Source organism: Pieris napi, chromosome 8, assembly GCF_905475465.1.
Source record: "Pieris napi chromosome 8, ilPieNapi1.2, whole genome shotgun sequence".
NCBI lineage: Eukaryota > Metazoa > Arthropoda > Insecta > Lepidoptera > Pieridae > Pieris > Pieris napi.
Genome location: NC_062241.1, coordinates 9,073,616 through 9,093,583, shown reverse-complemented (window position 1 = coordinate 9,093,583; position 19,968 = coordinate 9,073,616). Strand labels below are relative to the sequence as shown.

The 19,968-nt window shown below is 33.3% G+C and overlaps 1 protein-coding gene across 1 annotated transcript in view; it reads left to right on the top strand.

Moving 5' to 3' along the window:
* The window catches only part of LOC125051824 (serine/threonine-protein kinase SIK2), a 50,168-nt gene extending 31,150 nt beyond the window's left edge, over positions 1 to 19,018 (top strand). Inside the window, exons 6-10 of the mRNA XM_047652398.1 lie at positions 296 to 419; positions 13,615 to 13,841; positions 14,236 to 14,405; positions 14,656 to 17,029; positions 18,626 to 19,018. Coding sequence (XP_047508354.1) covers positions 296 to 419; positions 13,615 to 13,841; positions 14,236 to 14,405; positions 14,656 to 17,029; positions 18,626 to 18,724 — 2,994 coding nt within the window. The 3' untranslated portion in view covers positions 18,725 to 19,018. The remainder of the gene's footprint in view (positions 1 to 295; positions 420 to 13,614; positions 13,842 to 14,235; positions 14,406 to 14,655; positions 17,030 to 18,625) is intronic.
* The last annotated feature ends 950 nt before the right edge of the window (positions 19,019 to 19,968 follow it).

Here is a 19,968-nt window from a genome sequence, read left to right as displayed (position 1 = left end):
TTTATGATATTTTACAAAAATATTTTCGTTGGAAATATTTCGTTATAAATAGAAGTCTTAATTGCAATGTTGTTAATAAAAAATCTTATTTATATGAGTATCTTAATAAAATAAATAGTATTAATATACGAGTATATATCGTACATATGGTTTATAATCAAAACCTATATCATGTATACGAGTACTACGATTAATTTGCATAAGAACATCGATATACATTAATATCTTCTAAAAAAAAATTTCTTTTTACATATTGTTATTAACCTAGTCTTACACTGGTAACTACTTTTTTCAGAGCCTCGGTGTAGTGCTATACGTGTTAGTTTGCGGGGCACTTCCTTTCGACGGCTCTACTCTACAATCGTTGAGAGATAGGGTGCTCTCGGGACGATTTAGGATACCCTACTTCATGAGTGAAGGTAAGACTTATTTTCTAAAATCTATAAAATAGAAAACTCAAAAATAATCTATAATCTTTGACAGCTGTTATGAAAAATTCGTGCGTGACGTATTCATAGTTGAGAATATTTCTCTCACTTAAATAACTGGATTATCAATGATATTTGATTCAAAAATAACTGGTAAAATATTAACAGTATGTCGGCATTTTTAAGTCTTTATTCGATCAAATAAATTAATTATGTAACTCGAACGTGCAATGCTGAACAATATTTCCTTTTCTTTATTACTCTTTTGGAAAATAATACCCGGTAGCTGTATTATAGTATTTTCATTATAATACGTGTTTTGTTACTCTGATTTTCAATTAAAATGTACAAAACATACCATTTCTAAAGGGCACGATCTTTACGTTGTTAATTAAAACGATCTTCTACCATTTTTATATTTATAAGCAGTGACTAGTTGACTTCGCTTATGGTAAAATAACTTAAAAAATACAGATGGGTATGCAACTCTTTATTTAATTTTACCCTTGACATTCAATTTTTTCATTTAAAATTGTGTCAACTGCCAAATTTTCAAGTGTGTCTATGCTTTGAGATCTTTGTGCAAGAGTCATGAGTAGAAATCATTTCATCATCGGTCGTCAAGGCAGAATACGAGATTCCATCCGCATCACCTCCACGTCCGTCATTCCACAACTGAGCGTTTTTAAAGGCAGTTTTTGCCGCGCACCACCACTATGCACCAACCGCCCACTGGAGTATTTCCGGGCCAATTCGACTTAAGGTCTTTCAAGAAAAGAGCGTACCAATTCTTAAAAGGCCGGCACTCGCAAACCCTCTGGCATTGAGTGTCCATGAGCGGTGGTACTTACTTAACATCAGATGAGCCTCCTGCCCGATTGCCCCCTGTTCTATAATAATTAAATACTTTTATTAATAACGGGGCATTGAGGGCATCATTCTGTAATCTGTGGGCTTATTACATTAATTAAATATGGTTTAAATTGTGAATTATTATTATATTGCCAACTCGTCTTGAAATATTATCGCTTCGGTTTACGGTCAAGGGTAAAATCTCGAGTAAAAACCAAATTTAGCAATGTTTGCCTATTATAGTATTTACGTAACTGTAACATCACTAAAAAAATGCAATATACCTAATTTTATATCAGACTTGAAAAAAGGTTATCTTTCATATTGATTATTATCAATTTTATATCAAGTTTGAAAAAAGATTAATATCGGTTTTGCCGTTCACATATCTAGGATATCTAGCCATTGCAAATGTGGCTTGTGACTAGACAATCATACCTCATAGATTCTGCTTATGTGGAGGGAAGAGTTAGTTAGAGGGGAGTTAACGCGGTGACATTGGTTCCGGTACAAAATTCGTCCAAATGCCTTGCATAGGCCCCTCTTTTATCATATCATTTCTCATATTTCCTATTTTGTGATACACTGTGCGCTATCCAAGGATTTCCTACGATTAAACTCTAGTCTAGTTTAAAATTAATCAGAACTGAATAACACTAATACTCAAAAACGTGTTACATTTGACATACGGGAGTCATACTTAGCTAAGTATCGATTCTGAATCTTCTGAATCATAGGTAACCTCTGAATTAAATCCATCAAAATAATGTTAATTTAGAATACCTGTACAGAACAATAATTGGGAATTAAAATAGTGTTATTAATACCTTATATGATTAAATTAACCTAATTTAAAACAGTAAACAGGAACTATTTGGACATTATTGATAATCTTTAATACATAGTTTATTTACGGAAATGAATTCAAAACAAATAATTATTTCTTAAAAATCACGCGAATTAGTTTGTAATGTCTTTAGAATCAATAAAAAGCATTTTAAATTAAATATAACTGTTTAGATGTTTATAATATAACAGGTAGTATTTATTCAAAATTAAAATAAACATTGCGTAATCAACAGAATACTTATATTTCGTTATGTAATGTTTGAGTTTAGTTAAACGATGTGTACATTTTTGTGATAATATTTCTTCCAGAAAACGTATTTAACGTTTTAGTAAAAGTAATGTTTCGTATATATTTATATAACATTTATAAATGTAGCCTTGTTAACCATGACAAAATATGTTTCTGGATCTCGAAGCTAGTTAGCCTAGCTTTAAGTTTTTATACTCATTATGATAAAATTAATATTTTTAAGTAACCCCCGGAGATATATGCCGAAGCTTACAAGTTGTGATGACCTTGAAATGCCTGAATTTCATAAATTGTACCTTAAAACCATCTTGATCCCGTCGGTTTTTCAACAAAAACATATTTTGGAGATGCAATGTAGACAGACACTGGCACACAGTCACTTCAAACTTATAGCACACATATTGAGCATACTTGTCAGACTTATAAATAAAAAATCAGTTATTTAAGTTATATCAATCAAGAGCAGTGTTGGTTTCAGCGTACGACTGCGGCCAGCCTTGCGATTCTGCAACTCACTTTTCGAACTCTCACAGCGGTTTTCACGACTGATTTGAGCGCGACCGCCGCTGTGAGTTACAGAATCGCAAGGCTGACGTCGTAGGTTCGAACCCGACTGTACACCAATTGGCTTTGTGTCTTTGTTCGCATTTACTACTCGCTCTCACTCCTGTGGCGAGGGTCAACGTCAAAACGTCAACAGCGTGTGTCAGGCACAGAAGGTTAATCACCTACAGGTCTATTAGAGGAAACAGATACACAAATCTGAGGGCCAGACCGTGGTTGTAGCACAATCAAATTTCACAAGTATTACCACAAGCTAATAAAATCAGGGTATTTTTTGTATGCTCTACTTTTAGCTTTTTCGCCACTTTTAGATTCCAAAGCTTATGCAACGGCTGCGAAAGATAAAATACTTTGCTATGGACTTTCCAAGCGCAGTGGATTAACTGTTGCGAAACTCTGGCAAGAAACCTCTAAAGTGAATTCGGTTCTGATATTATTTTTGTTTGAAATTGATTCTCAGCGATCCCTTTTGTTTACCGGTCGGTTGGTTCAATTGTTTCTCTAATTATAAAATAAATACATGTAATTATTTCCAGACCCTGAGTATTAGTTCCCCATGCAGCAAATGAAGTATGTTAATTTATTGATATAAATGTTCCCGTTTCACTCTAGATTACGTCCCGGAAGTATATTATACACAATGCACTTTCAAATCCGCGATATTTTAGTATTAAAACAATTTTAAAGTTTAAATTCCGAATGTTACGGTCTAGTAAAACTAAATACGTAACTACTGACGAAATAACGTAGATAACTAGCACACGTTAATTATTATTTGTTATTAATTACTCAATAAACGGTGTATTGTGCAATTTCCTACTTTATAAAAGGCTATTTCAACAATGAACATTTTTAATTGTAATAGCGGGGTTGATTATTGTAGCGGAGCCACTGATTACATACTTGAGCTGCGCTTAAAATGAAAGTTTGACAGTTTTTTTTCTTCTCGGGATCCAGAGAAAGAAAACGTACAATTTTGTTAATGTCCCGTAAATGGAGAAAAAAAGAAATCTAACATATTTTTGAAGTTATACTTTTTTAGGCGCGTTATGAAAAATAGATGAGAGTGAAATTTTACAATGCGCGCGCACCGTGACACAAAATTAACAGAATGAAGTTACCCACGGAAAATGCTACGGCATTGGACATAATTTAAAAACAACATTCGAATAATAATATAATTTATTTTACACTTAATGTAAGAGAATAATAATAAATATTTATTTATTTAATTTTTCAAATGTAAACTGAACTTTATTGACTATAATGACTCCTTTTCCAGTCTTTGATTATTTAATTGTAATTAATTATTTGCATGCAATCAAAAACTATTTTTAATAATGCCAAAGAAGTATAACTTCTTACGCGCGTACATAAGTACACGCACCCTTTTTTTTAAAAAAAACACATACTAACACAACTAATACTAATATTAAGGAATGCAAACTAACCAATTGTTGTATGGATTAATAAAGCTTTAATAATAATAAAAAATGGAGAAAAACTTTCTATACATAAATGATGATTGCTTCATATATTTTTGCTTAATTTACTAAGTGCCGTCCCTAAGGGTAACTGCACGAGTAAACTGTGACGTCAGCAACTTTATCGATTTCGTACTTCCCCTTTTTTACTCGTTAAACACTACTTTGACGTAGGAAAGACTAATTTCACCAACCTTTTTTGGAATTACCAAAATCGTAATTGCAAAACCCGTACCTAGCGGTTTCCGTCTGCGCCACGTGGTCTGTTTGTATAATCAAATCTACTTTGAATTTCCTCGTTCAGTTATATTTACGTAAAGAGTTACAAACATCCAATCCAAAACAGACGAACACAACCTGTCTGAGTAGAATAGGATACAAATATTGATAACTAGCCGTTTCGCGCCCGCTTTGCTGGACGAATTAAAATAAATTTTATGTTTCATTATTTTATTTTTTTCATATTTTTATTATTCTTCTTTTTAACTTCCCGCTAAGAAAATTGAAATATTTCGTAAATCGAGTTTTTGACAGATGTTGACGTTTTCACGTTCTAGGAAGTCCGTATGCATAAATTTTCATAAAAGTAAAACAGAAATAAAAAAATGAAGGAACGTTGGAATTACAAAAAATAAATTGCCATAAACCATCTAGGAAAAATTTCGCATCGAATGGTGGTCGTTTCATGTCGATACGATCAGTGGTTTAAGCGTGAAAGAGCCTCAAACGAACACCATTTTCTTTTTATATATACATAATACATATATAGATTAATCTAAATTAATCTAAATGATATTTTCTTTGGATGAATCCTAGTAAAACCTGTAGTAATAACAAAAATTATCGTTGTTTTAATACTATTATCTGATTGTTTGACGCAAATGATAACAACCGATAAGGGTAATGTTAATATACAAAATAATATGGAAAGTTTAGCTCATATTTGCTGTTAACGAGGAAATTATCTGATTGTTAAATATTAATTATAGGTACCTGGTACATGTCAGTTACTATACATTCCTATAATACGAATATAGTAACGGAGAATCCTCTTATTAACTTTAATTTATTTGTTGTTGATTTCATTTTACTTCAGTATTCTAAAACATTCTGCGCATAAGTTTTCATATGATATAAAAGCATATATCTTATGATGTAATCATATGTAATCAATGTAAGTAGTTTAATGAAAATGATACTATCATCAACGTAATGGAAAAAGAATTGTTAGTTCGAGCCATTGACGTAGAACATACGTAAAGCATTAGAATTCAATATAGACACGTTTTGTTTAAACGTATTTAGATAAAATACCTGCAAATTTTAAATTATTGCATATACATATATTATAGAGACTGTGAAATCCGTGCGATGAGTTTTGTTTAATTAGATTATATACCATATATTAATTTTCGGATCGTCTTGTTTGCGACTTGTACATTATATGTATATTATTTCTTAAAGGACTGTGATAGTGCCTGATACACTTGGCGGAGGTTACGTAAAAGTCTTCTTTAGTTAAAGCCTTTTTATATCAATACAAGGTGTTACAATGACATTTAGGAAGTCTCTTTTTGATTGACGTAACTTGGATGCTCACACCTCGCTTCTACTGTTTAGTTATTGAAATAAAATGAATAAATATGTAAATAAAAGTGTTTGATGCAAACTATACTACAAATATAAACAATTAAAAGTACTAGCTAATTCAATTCAATGGCTAATTGCGAGTATATTGTATAATTCCTATAATATTGCATTTTCGTGTTAATTCAATAAGCACATGACCGTCGGGCTCGAAATAATACCATTGACGCTCGTTCACGTCGGAACTCTTTGACGTAAGAAATGTTAATTACTTTCGTCACTTTATCGACATTCTACACAATACTTAAGTAAATTATATATATGTTTGAAAAAATTACATTTGACTGTGATTTGTGACTGATATTTGGCATTTTCAATATTGTTCGGATGACATGCAAAGACGCAGTTTATTTTTAACGTAGATTGGTTGGTTCTTATAGTTAAATTGAAAATAAATCAGGCATTGGATACATTTTATTGATATTACAGATTCATTACTAACACTATAATAAGCATACACCAAAATACTCGAAAATTCTAGGTGTAAAGTAAGCTTTTTTCCAGAAAACCTTGCATTTATTTATGATCCTATTTCTTATACAATAGATTATGGATTATGTTAGAATTGATGAATAATACAGTAATCTTGAAAGTTGCGTACAAATATTATTAAGAATGTTGAGTTACAAAGAAAACATTTGTAAACTTTGCAAAACGCATAAAATTCTTTTAAAAGTTATTCTTTGTAAGAGATATTTATTTCGACTTAGCTTATATTATTGTTCTATTGTTCTTCACTGGTGTATAAAGAAAATAAAATCTCCAAGAAGGTACAACTATTTACGAATATGTTATGAAAATATATAATATAGAAGTTGTACTACATTTGAAAAATTGCTACGAAGGTTGGTACTACTCTTTTGGCAGTAATAATTTGCTACGGTGCGTATCAGTAAGCCTTACTATTTTTCATAAAATTCTAACATTAATCTTTTATTGCACGTTACTTATTAAATTAATGACATACCTACACTAAATACAATTTATAAATCGACATAGAGGTGTGTATGACTCAACACCCTCCAAATGCGTAGTTAAAGGAAAATAATTTAATTCGTGCATGTCATATATTATGGTATGACGTTTCTGCAAGAGTTGCCATCTTCCATTTTTTGGCAACGCTGCCAAATATCACGATATTAAAGTAATGTTACTACAACGCATGTTTTCTACTGACTTAATATAAACACAAAAGAACACTCTTTCGAGTGGTGCTGCAGGTTCTATTAAAGCAGCGATCGTGGAATTTTTTTTCCAAGTAATTGTTGTATTTTTATTGTTATATTTGTTCATTATCATGTACAATATTTTGGTGCAATAAATAAACTAAAAGAACGGGTACATAAATATATCATCTCATTTTTTTTTCTTGTTCTACTATCAAATCTTTAAACCCTGCGACAATCATTAATTTATTGGATATCTGGCACGATTTTGAGGGTACACTCTTCAAGAAATATAAATTATATAAGATATAGGTTCTAAGTCTTGAGTATATTTATAGATTAAGAACTATGTAGGTATACTTATACATTGTAACGCAATGTACGTGCTAATACACATAATTCACAGTTATGTAACCTAATTGACGTAAACTGAATAAAGCTTTCACATTTTTCATAATTTATAAATAGTTACCGCACTTTTAATCGCAGTAAACAAGAGTTACACGAATTCACACTTCATTTAATATACAGATAAAGCAAGTATCGTAGGCTATTTTACAGTAAAATAAAGTGATATTCAGTGTCTAAAACATGGCTTTAAAAAGCGTTATGGAGTAGATAATTATTAATTTCTTGAGAATAATATTTAACACGTAAACACTTGGGACTGGTGCGACGCCATCTTGCCTAAAGAAGCGTTTTCGCGGGTTTTTGAAATCATGAATGAGTGATTTGATAATTTAAAGCCATAAAGAACAGAATTAAAAATAACAAATTGCATATAGTCACTTAACATACTCTGATATGGATCTTAAAATCTTGTCAAAGTCATTTCGGTAAGTTAAAGCTTGTGTAAATGTTCTACGGAATAGTGTGATCTTTCCGAATACTTTTTGTGGTTTAATCCCAAACTTAGAAATTCTAATTGTGGTTTGTTGTACGCCATTATTATCTAGAAAATGGCTTTTTGTTAATGTTTTTCTTTCTATTCTGTTTTTTACTTATAAATAAAAACAATTAAAAAAGATTTTAATTATAATTAAAATATACATATTATATAATTTATAAGTACAAAATTCATTACTCGAAATTTTGAGTTCTTTACAGCAATGGTATGAGACAAAGGTCTCTTTAAAAAAACATAGTTATGATAAGAGTAATAAGTAAGATCTCTATGTATAATGGGGTACTTATTTCGCTATATCAAATTAGGAAAATTGTGAAAGCGTCGCAATTACCACATCACATGAATATTATAAAGTATAGAAATACTTTTACCCTAAGTTTAGCGTCTTGACAGCGGTCGTTTACACTTATCTAAAGCTATTTCAGCTCACCGTTAAACAGTCGGTGAACTTGAGCTGACTATCGTCACAGACTAGTAGAATGCGTCAATATTTACTAAGTCCTTAGTGCTTGCCAACGTAAAATTGCCACAAAGATCATAGAAATAATGTTATATGGCGTGTTTACATTTATGGATCGCTTGGCAAACGTCTCACAAGCGACGCGACGTACGTTGCAAAAGCCAAGTTCACGGCATCTAAGTTTTTATTCAGATTTAAAAATAGGTCAAATGAGTGTTCTTTTGTTATGTTTTTTTAATTCTTTCTAATTTTAATATGACATCCCGATATGTCGTTTCCGGTGGATCATGGGGCAATTTGATTCTTAAATAATTAGTCCACATAGATTACTATAAATTTTATAACTTAATTATATATCAATAATCCATAAATCTCTTACTGGTAAAACATTTTATTTTTGGTAAGAAAGAAAAAACGGTTCCGAAAATTTAATATACATTTAGGTAGGTTTTCTAGAAATAGTAAGTATTTAACTATTCCTTGAACACATAAGTTTGTGCAATATATTATAATTACGAATAATAAGACGAAACGTAGCTTGTAAAATTGCACCAAGTTCATGTACACCCGACTTTACACCCGCGCATTTTTAACACTATTGCGTCAATCGGGCAGCCTGCGTCTGAACTTATAAATAACCTGAATTGACCACTCATTTATTTGTAGGAAGTGAAAGAAGGAAAATAGCGGCATGTTTTGGTTTCTATTTCTGAGCCAGTAAGCGATACTGAACCGATATTTTCACTGTGTTATTATTACTTCAGTTGAGATATTATCTGTATTGAGATAAATTAAAGCTTAATTTACACTTGTGCCCTATTTTTATTAAGAATGTAATTGTAGTAATATATAAAGTTGTATACAAAATCTTAGCTTTGCGTTAGGTTAGGTTAGGATGACTTTTTTGAAAATAGAATAAACGATTTATTATTATTATATCCACCTAGAAATGTTTTGATTCCGGATTTGTGTATAATGCTCGCTCTATTCCCTTTATTGTATATAATAATCTGTTTCATAAATATTAAAGATAAGCTTATACAGACAGATTATATCCACAAAAGCAACACAAACCATAAACACTACTGCAATTCAATTACGTATTTACATTTGAAAATAGAATTGATTAAAAGTGGGAGAAAACGCGGACGGAAACTCAATATTTATAATCGAATTCGCCGTTTGACTGTTTTGTAAGAATATTTATAGAAGGTTATTTTGGTTATGGAACTTATTTATTCCGGTCGAGCGTCTTTCAGCACATTAAAGCAATTAACTGTATTTTAGTTTTGTGTGACGCATGCGATTTTAATTATAGTTCTTATAATAAATAGACGAAATTACTCACTTTAGAAGGGACGAAATAACAGCCTAGTTGTTCTACTACGCCAGTAATAGATCGACTTGCTTTCGAGAGTTTTTAAATCATATGTTAATTCTAATATTAAAATGTTTCTATATAATATATGTATATTATTTGGTCTTGAATTCCTCTTTTGAATCATTATTAAAACACACATTTTTTATATCTACTAAAACTATTTCCGTTACTGTGACGACTGTAAAAACTAGTTAAGTTATTTTTAATGATTTCATTAGACGTTGATTATGTGTACTTAATTGCCATATGAAGATCATATATTTGAATATATATAATAATATTGTTATTTTCATATATTTTAAAATGTTTTTTAGTGTATGGATAATAATCATATCCAAATCGTATGTTGCATATACGGTATAACCACATTCATAATATCTAAGTAAAGGCACTTTTTGTCGCGCATCATCACTAGGAACCAACTCCGGTCGATGAATTTTCAAACCTATTCGACTTAGGGTACTTCAAAAAAGACCGTACTAATTTCCAGAAGATCGGCAATGCACTCGCGAGCCTACTGGCAATGAGAATGCCCGTTCATCTATAGACAACTATGTTTAAAAGGTTACAATTATTTGCCTTATTATTTTGCCATTGTAATGCCTACGCGTCTATAGCATACTATAACAATATTTGGTTATGTTTAAGTGGTTATTAATGTACGTCATACAACGTTTTTGGTTTTTACACCTCGTGATGTACTGGCAAAAACAAAAGAGGTATCAGTTTGTTCACATAGTTTTTAATGAGCCAATTAGTGTTGGAGAATCCTTACACGAGTTTATACCATCGCCTCATTTAGAAGGACGTTTGTACATTTGTACCAATTAATGATTGGAAGCAACGAATTGAATTCATATTACGTAAAATCTGTCAGAGTATACGTTATCTTTTGATCGATCTCAGGAATTACGCTTTCGAATTAACAATTATTGTAGTGCAAGATATGATATAAAATCAGATTTCCGTATCTGTTTCGTGATGAGATTTATTTTGTAATTGGCAAGTAGGCGATCAGCTTTCTATGCCTGACACACGTCGTTCTTTCTTTACGATGTTTTCCTACACGAGTTTAAGGCACTCAGACAGAAAGGCCATTACACAGCCCGGGAACTAACGACCTCTGGGATGAGAGTCGCCCACTGAACACTGCTCTTGTGCTGGATATGGCTACTGGATATATTATAACGGATGATATACGCACGTTGTATATGATTTTTATATGCTCTTTAGTCTATCATATGGATTAGTGAAACAAAACTTATATATGAGAAACATTTTTTTAAATGTTTACTAAGAAACACGTGCGTCCAATTTATAAGATACATGGCTCAATATAAATATGTTCAAGCAAATTAAAAACAAATAAATGTTAAATGTGCCCTCTTAGCTTTACTGAACTATTAAAAGAAAAACCAAACGCGATATTGGAAAAGCGTCACTACTGACGTCAGCTTTTGTCTTATCGTCACTTGTCACCTCGTCTATGGCTCAAAGTATATCCGTGATAAAATTGAATGACTATTAGTTTAGTCACGCGCATACTGTAGCCACAATGGACATTATTTAATGACTTTGTCATATTGGTCTGAAGATTTTATTTTATATATATACTTAGAAACATTCCTTCTATTATGTGGTCTGTGGCTTCTATATTTTTATTAAACATATTTTTGTATTTTGAATACGTCATTTATTATAAACAAACATTGATTGAGGCTAAAATGTTATTAGAAAAACCAACCATTAAATGCTACAATAAGATACTAATTCAAAATAAAAATCTGTTGTGTAGACAAGTTTAAATTACCACCTCGGAATATAAGTTTATTTATTTTCTTTATTTACATTTTTTTTCAGTAACTTAATAATAATACAATAGAAAGCTATTAATATAAAAATTAAACTAAACACAATAAAAACAAAACAAGTACAAACTTAAAACCTAAACCTTTTTATAACTAATTATAAATAATGCAATTCTTGTGAATTCAGCAAGTGTGCAACTAAATATATCAATGATATTTAGGGTGCGCAAGACACCTTTAAATGGTGTTTCTCTGCGTAAATTTGTACGCGATCGAGGCACTGCCAGCAATTGCGACTGCTTACCACTCCAAGTGTGGTTATTTGGCACACGCAGCCCCAGTATCCAACATTTCCGCATTATATATATTTTACCTCTAAGTCAGTAACATAACGTGAAACACGGACGCATTGACGCTGATCATTTGTTAAAAAATATTAACGAAATAGACGCAATGTTGTATTTGCCCCATACTCAACTATAATGGTATTACTTACATTATTTTTAGTGACATCAAATGTTTAATCTGTTAACTCAGAATGCACTCGATCAATATAATAAAAATGTAATCGAGTTATAAGCCACCCTTCAAAGGTGTGAATGCCAAAGCCTCCACCCATCCCATTCGTGACCTTTTGGCGGGGTTAAGTTGACGTCCGAACGCGCGTCACCGTGACGTCATACTCGTATTTTACGCTCGGCTGTCCATTTTTGGTTCGAAGGTTCTTTTAATTAGAAGAATATCACGGAAAACCACTGACCCAGTAGTAATTTTATTGGCTTGGTAGGGTTAGAAAATTAATTTACGGGTTTAAAGTTGCTGCTGTTTCACTCATGCTATCTTTATATTTTAAAAACAATTTTTAGTAATCTTATCTGAGGACAATACGCAAAAAATATATTGCTGTTTAAGCCCATTTTCTGTCGTTGTTTTTTAGGAATGTTGCGAACCTTACATGCCTGGATAGCTTTCACTATGTTACTATATTATACTTGGATTATAAGTAAGCGGTGGAAAGCGAAGTTTAATTTCGGCGAAGGATTCCTAAAAATATCCTTCCAATTAGGCCAACAATACACGCAAGTCAAAGCTAAATTATAGCTCAGATCTTATTAATTAATTTATAATTAGGCACGTTATGACGCAAATCGCGCGTAATTATTATGAAAGGTATTTTCAGAAACCTGAAAATCTTAATTCATTTATTGAATGAACCTACAATATTGTCGATACATCGTACCGATCATTTCATAAGTATAGCCTAGGTATATATTTTTTTACGTGTTCTGAAAAAAATACAAGTGATAAAAACCAAAGATTAAACAATAGGCTCTGTAAATATGTGCATATGATTTAATAATATCGAATGAAAGATAATATATGAGATTTTATCAGAAGATACGAGATACTCTAAAACAGATTGTTATAAAAAAATTCACGTGTCGTTTCTTGAAGTGTTTTTATGAGTTAGGCATTGTGAAAAACGTTTGTATAAAAACATGGGAAATTTATCTTTAATTATCCAGATAATAAGTTAAACCTTATTTACAAGTACATTATATTTTAGTATAGGTTAATAATTTAAATGAAATAATGTGTGCTTGTGGTGCTTTATGCGCTTAACAAATTAGTTTCGCAATACAGCGAGGAAATGCTGCCAGCATTAAAGTTACACAGCGACAGGGACCAAAGTTTTTAAATTCGTTTTAATTTTGTATTTAACAATTTTTAATTATTATTATTATTATTACACCTACATAACGTTCAGAATATTGTAAATATATTTAACGTATTAAAAAAAATATATTTATATTTCAGAATGCGAGTCACTCATCCGTAAGATGCTAGTCCTGGAACCAATGAAGCGATACACTATTGAGCAGATAAAGAAACATAGATGGATGTCGACAGAGCCCTACGTGGTTCCAACCATATCTGGAGATCCAATGAGGAGTCCGGCACATGTGGCTCATAGCAATGAACCCAACGAGCAAGTGCTACGGCTTATGCAAAGCTTGGGTATCGATCCTGTTAAAACTAAGGAGGTAAGGTTGTCATTTTATAAATGAATATACACATTATTTTGCTATTTAAATAAAATATTTCATTGATAGAAATGTTTAATCAATTATTATTCGTTTGCGTCAATTGGCGTGAACAAGAGGAAACTCGTCATCATTTCCTACATTTTTAGTTAATGCGATAACTTCTTTGTCTGTTGTTTTGGTAAAATAAGTCAAGTTTTTAGTGGGTACGTAATGTAAAGGGGCAGGTTCATGTCAGCGTCTGTTTTGTTGATTATTTTTTAATAGCAAACAAGTGCGTCCTCTCGGTACAAAACTTCAAAAGGTGAGTCATATTGAAAGTAACACAGCAATGAAATATAGGATGTAGGCAAACTCCAGTCGCCCTGGAGTCACAGAAATGTTTCACCAACAGAGCCTTCGGTCGAACAGTTACGACCACCACGCGGCCATCTACCTGCTGCTCCTGGAGCGGCTGAGAGCCAGGGCCAGCCTCAGTGAGCGAAGACCCACACGCAGACCCTCCTCAGTCGCGGACCAGGCGCTGGCGAGGGACCTTCAGGATCGGCGGGAGCATCATAATAGGTAATCAAAATATTTTTGGAAACTGTTAAGAGAACTTAATTTAATTTTATGAATGTATCTTAATTATTGTTTCTACGTCTACGTTGCGTACTATATAAATAATAACATTTTATAAATTCATAGCTGTAAATTAAATTTGACTAAGAGTCTCAATTGGTGTATACGATTTTGTCAGTCTTCAGGATCAAGTCATGTAGTTCTACAAGCGGTAACATTGACATTATCTTATTTTATTTTAAATCAATTCCAGATTACTACACAGCGGCGAACAGAGGGACTTCAACAGACCAAACATGCCTGCAACTTCTGACTCTACTTCAGAAACTCAGCGTCTTTTATCCCTTGCCGGGGTCAACATGACCGAGCAAAGACTGCTTCAGAGAAATTCTGACCCCTCCGACACACACAGAAGTTTCCTAGTCAACGACCGATCGCACGAATCTGATTCCACAAGACTTCTCTCTATGAGAAACGTCGACGTGGCACAATCGAACCAACGGCTAGGAACCAAGCTCAACGATACTCCCACGCATAAACTTCTCACTTCAACGTATGAGCAACAACAAAACATTCTAAAACAGTCCAGTGAAGATTGCCGACGGCTTTTGCAACAGTCGACGACAGTTGGCCCTGATCCCAAGACAGCAGACGGAAGGTTATTAACATCGTCCAGCTTCGATTCCAAATGTGCTATTGATTGCGGAAGAACGTCTGCAGCTGATAATAGTGCAATTGCAAATTTTCTCCAAAACTCCGCTTCGGCAACTAATTTCAATTTAGATTCCATGAAGATGCCTAATTCCACTACCTTCACCATGTGCTCCGAAGCTGCGAAACTTATGAACACATTGCAGCAGTCCCCCTTACCCCTCAAGGGCACTGTAAATTTAAGCACTAGCCCGATTCCGTCTCAGTTTACTGATACTAAACTGAGTAGTGTGTTAGAACAGCCGAAACCCCTTGAATCGAGTAGGCTCGTCGCCGCCCAAGATATGAATAGGTTACAAACGAGCACACCGCCATTTAAAGACTACATAAATCATATTCCCTCTTACTCGTACCTACAAAATACCTTGCCACAAATGCCTGCCGAAAGTAACTTGTCAGCTGCCAGTGAACTTTACCAGAATACTCTATACAGACCTGATAGTAAATTCTCTTTAAATAGATATACAACCGGACAAACGTATACCCAGGCCCTGCCCGGAACATCAACTGATGCGACAAAATTTCAGCAGCAATATTCCTCCTCCACAGACGAAGGTTGCGAAACAGATATGGAGGATGTGAACGCTTCAAGCGGAGTCCAAAACAGATTAAGTTCCTACGCTAGTTCAAGCTCCAGCAGCGGTGTAGTAACTTTTTTTAACAATAAGAGTCTAAGTCAAAATTTGAGTTGTGATTCATCGCAGAGCAACTTCTCTGCGTTCGAAAGTATCGACTATCAACTATCAGATTGCTCGAGTGAACTTGCTAGCAGTTTACCAAGTTGTACGTCAAACGAGGACAGACTGTCGTACGAGAACAGCTCTCTCGTAAATACGAGTCCAATGCATCCATGTGTTTATATATCGTCGTACAATAATAAAACGGCCGGCACCGGATTTATAGCGCGACATAATCCTCTTAACTACCAATCCACTAATAAAAGTTGTCCTCGAGCAATTACTCGGAGTCCGGTCGATTTTAGAGAAGGTCGACGAGCGAGTGATGGGTTAGTGGCACAACAAGCCGCACAACCCGACGAAGCCCAAAAAAATAGTTTGGCATTCAACAGTCAAAAATTAAATGAGAATTGCAAAGCGAAAGGTGTTCTAGAATTGCATTTGGTACAAAAAGAGGCTCAGAAACTGAAAACTCAGTACCAATCGACGATACCAGCCGAGGAAATGACGCAGCGGCAAATTCAGCATAATCAATTCGCCGCTTCGTTCACTACATACTTAAATACCAAAAATCCAACACCAAAGCGAATTAGTCTACCTGAATCCTTCAATTACTCGAGCACGTCACCCCCGATGCCGGCAAGTCCGAAAATGGTTGCTCAATTGCAAGAGAATTCTGAGTTGTCACACGGCGTGTCTGTTTCTCAAGTCAGCAAGCCGCCTTTGCAACAACAGCTCATGCAACACAGACTTTTCCAGCAAAAACGTCAGTTGCTTCAAAAGCAAATGACTCCACCAAATGTTCCCGTTCACGAAATGACCGCTCTACATAATATACAAGTCGGTTTAAGCAGGCGGCAGATGCTTCGCCAACAAAGCTATAAAATTGCCCAACAGCAACCGGTCTTACCACCCTTACCTTTGACTGAATCTGAGAGCAGAGATTTACTAGCATTTCAGGCAATAGTGGAAGACCCTAACAGAGTGAAGCACAAGGTTGAGGACGAAGAAGAAGCAAAATTTTCGTACCAAGGTTCAATGGAAATAAATATAATGAAGGATAGATTGGGTAACGAGAATTGGTCCAATTTGCCATCTAGTCTTCAAACCGCCTGTCAGATTTCCGAGCTGTCGAGGCGTGAGGTGAAAGACTCTCAAGAAGGAGAAAGTTCCTTGGACGCTCCACTGTGGCAAGGACAATGGAATGCCTCACTGTTTCCACCACAGACTTGCTTTCAGGTATTCCAACAAATCAATTGAGTAGAGTAGTTAGTACAGCTCGATATAGTACTTGAGTAATTCACGCAAAAGTTGATTTAGCTATTCTGGCATTTTAAACAAGTATATAGAGCAATATAACCTAATTAAATTCCTGGCGACTCTTTTAAAATACGTAGATATATCCCCTATGTAAGGCCAGATAGGCCAAATTCCATTGTCTGTTATATAGCACAGTAGTTGCACGCAGTATTGAAGTAAATAAATAGTGGATCTAGCTCTAGGCATACATGTGTTGCCAGTTACACATGAAATAAACTACCGTTAATTGGATAACGACGTGTCTTTTACATAAATTAGGAAAATCCTGTATATTAATTTTGAAAAGAAATACGCGTTTTTATTCGAAGGAAATAGTAGTTTATATTATTCTAATAATAATGTATGCATGACAATAACTAGTGCTTTAAACATATTATTACGCAAACTGCCAAATATCAATAAAAAAATAATAATCAATACTAAATTGGGAATTAAATTTGTGTCAAGTATACTCTTGTTATCACGAAAAAACTTATTACTTACATAATATAAGATATTATGCCCTTGCCAAATATTGTATTAGAGAACATAATTAGGTTAAACCCATGAACCATAAGTTTCCTTCCTATAGGTATTATTGTGAAAAAGCTATGATTTTTGTGACTAAAATTAATAACAGGTTTGTTTATTAATTTCATGTCTTGTATATTAAGTATGTTTGACCAATTATTATTCTTTCGAGATGCAAGATCTAATAGGTTGATTACATACTTATAAAATAAGTAACGAGCAATACAATAGGTGCCTCCTATCTTTCGCCAACAATGTTTGGCCATAGATAAAATAATTCCTTATGAGGTATGACCATAGCTATACAATATGAAACTTATGGTAACCACAGATAATCACAATGTTCCTAATTGATACAGACCCTATAGTTATTAATACTATAATTATCTATTTATTATGCTGTATAAATATTTAGACATCCATATTATGTACATATAGGTTTGTTGCTAAGTTATGACGTATTATGTGTAAGATGTGATAGCTTTATTTAGAAGCAAGGTTATTTAAATAAACTAAAGTTTATATATCTTTTTGTTTTATTTTGCAACTTTTTTGCTTGTTAGATTACACTTGCATGTGATACAAGTAGATTATAGAGCTATATGGAAATTATAGATTGTTGTCTGTCATATGCATAGTTCTCTATGCGGAGGTTTGCCGGTATTTCCATATAGTAATGACAGATAAATTATAAAGATTTAGTCACCTCATATTAAATTGGCTGGTAGTATAATCTTTTTAAAATATGCTAGATTGTCAGCTCATATAGACGTAGATAATTTATTTGCGAAATAATAGATAACGATTAAATATATTTTCTTTTTTCGTATGTTAATATTATTAAAATTGATCATGCCATGGCCAGGCCCTTAAATTATTTCTTAAAAAGTTTCATTTTGGTACCTTAGCAAAAGAAAACAATTAATGTCAAAATAAAATAATTATTATTTATTCAATAATAGGTAACTTTGTATAATATTGCTTAAAAATCATTTTAAATTTCAGCCCAGCTGGCAAGGCCATAGTCTACCGCCCAACACCAATATGTTACCGCTTAGTGAAAGTCCGATTCTGGAACTTACTGAACAAATGGAGTCAATATAAAGTATAATTTTTGTAGACTTAACTCTGCAGTTTTCTATTAGCAATCGCTGTTTAGGAGTGGACAAAGACAATATGCTAAGACTAGCTATATTATCGCTTTTCTGTTGTCTATTTATACAAGTTCATTGGCAAATAAGCTCGAGCGAGTAAGGTTCGCACCATACAAAAGTTACATACCTAGTCTAAGGCTAATATTCAGACGGGCCTTAGTGTATTTTCAAAACAAGACCTATCCATTTTTTTCTGAATTGTTACTGTTAGCGTTAGGGAGTGTTCAAGTATTACGTAACGTATTTGGGGGGTCCTTTTGTAAAACGGTACGATGCGGGGCGGGGATTGAATTAAGTACGCGTTATTGTTAATATTATTTTAGAATTTCCAGTACTTTACACCACATAATGGTAACTTTTAGGTATAAAGAGTCACTGGATGGTCACGAAACGTTTTACTATTGGGTACACAAAAACGTGACGGCGCGCTACATGGGTTTGGGGGGGGGGGGGGTCTTGGGCTGGGGGGTGTTGCAATAATCACCAAAAATTGCGTGACGTAATACTTGAACGCTCCCTTAGGTCTATAGATACTCTTAGAGTTTAGTCAAGTACGAACCATCTCTCATTCGTCCTTAGACCTATGACAGAAAAAATATTTTCTTAGCGCCCCTGAATCTAAGTCACGACTCTGCCTCTTATCATGAATGCTGTGTTAAATTTATGCAGTTTGCGATCATACTCCTAGGTGGCGTTGCATACAGAAACTTTTCCTATTTTAACGACCATTTAAATAAGTTTTAATTAAGGACGTTCTTTAAAATGTGATTCAATACATTCCGTTACATTAGTATTACTGTTTGTTACATATTTAGAAAAAATATACCGTTACACTTAAGACACTAAATAAGTAGAATTATAATCATCACACAACAATGTGTAAACATAACATGGCACGAAATTAAAAAAAACATAGCGTTTCCCATAGAAGGGCATCGGTTAGGTATAAAACAATGAGACAATATTATAAATTAGTATTAATAATAATAATAATCACGTATTAATTCGTTTGTAAGCATTTTAAGTAAATATTTGTGGTGGCTGTTTGATTTTGCAAATTTCAGGCGAAGATGGCCCAAATATTATAGTGATATCTTTCATCAGTTACCACAACTTTGTTATCTATGCGATACCTTGTAAATAATAATCTACCTCCTAATGTTATAACCGTTAGTTTTAGGCAACAAGACTGAA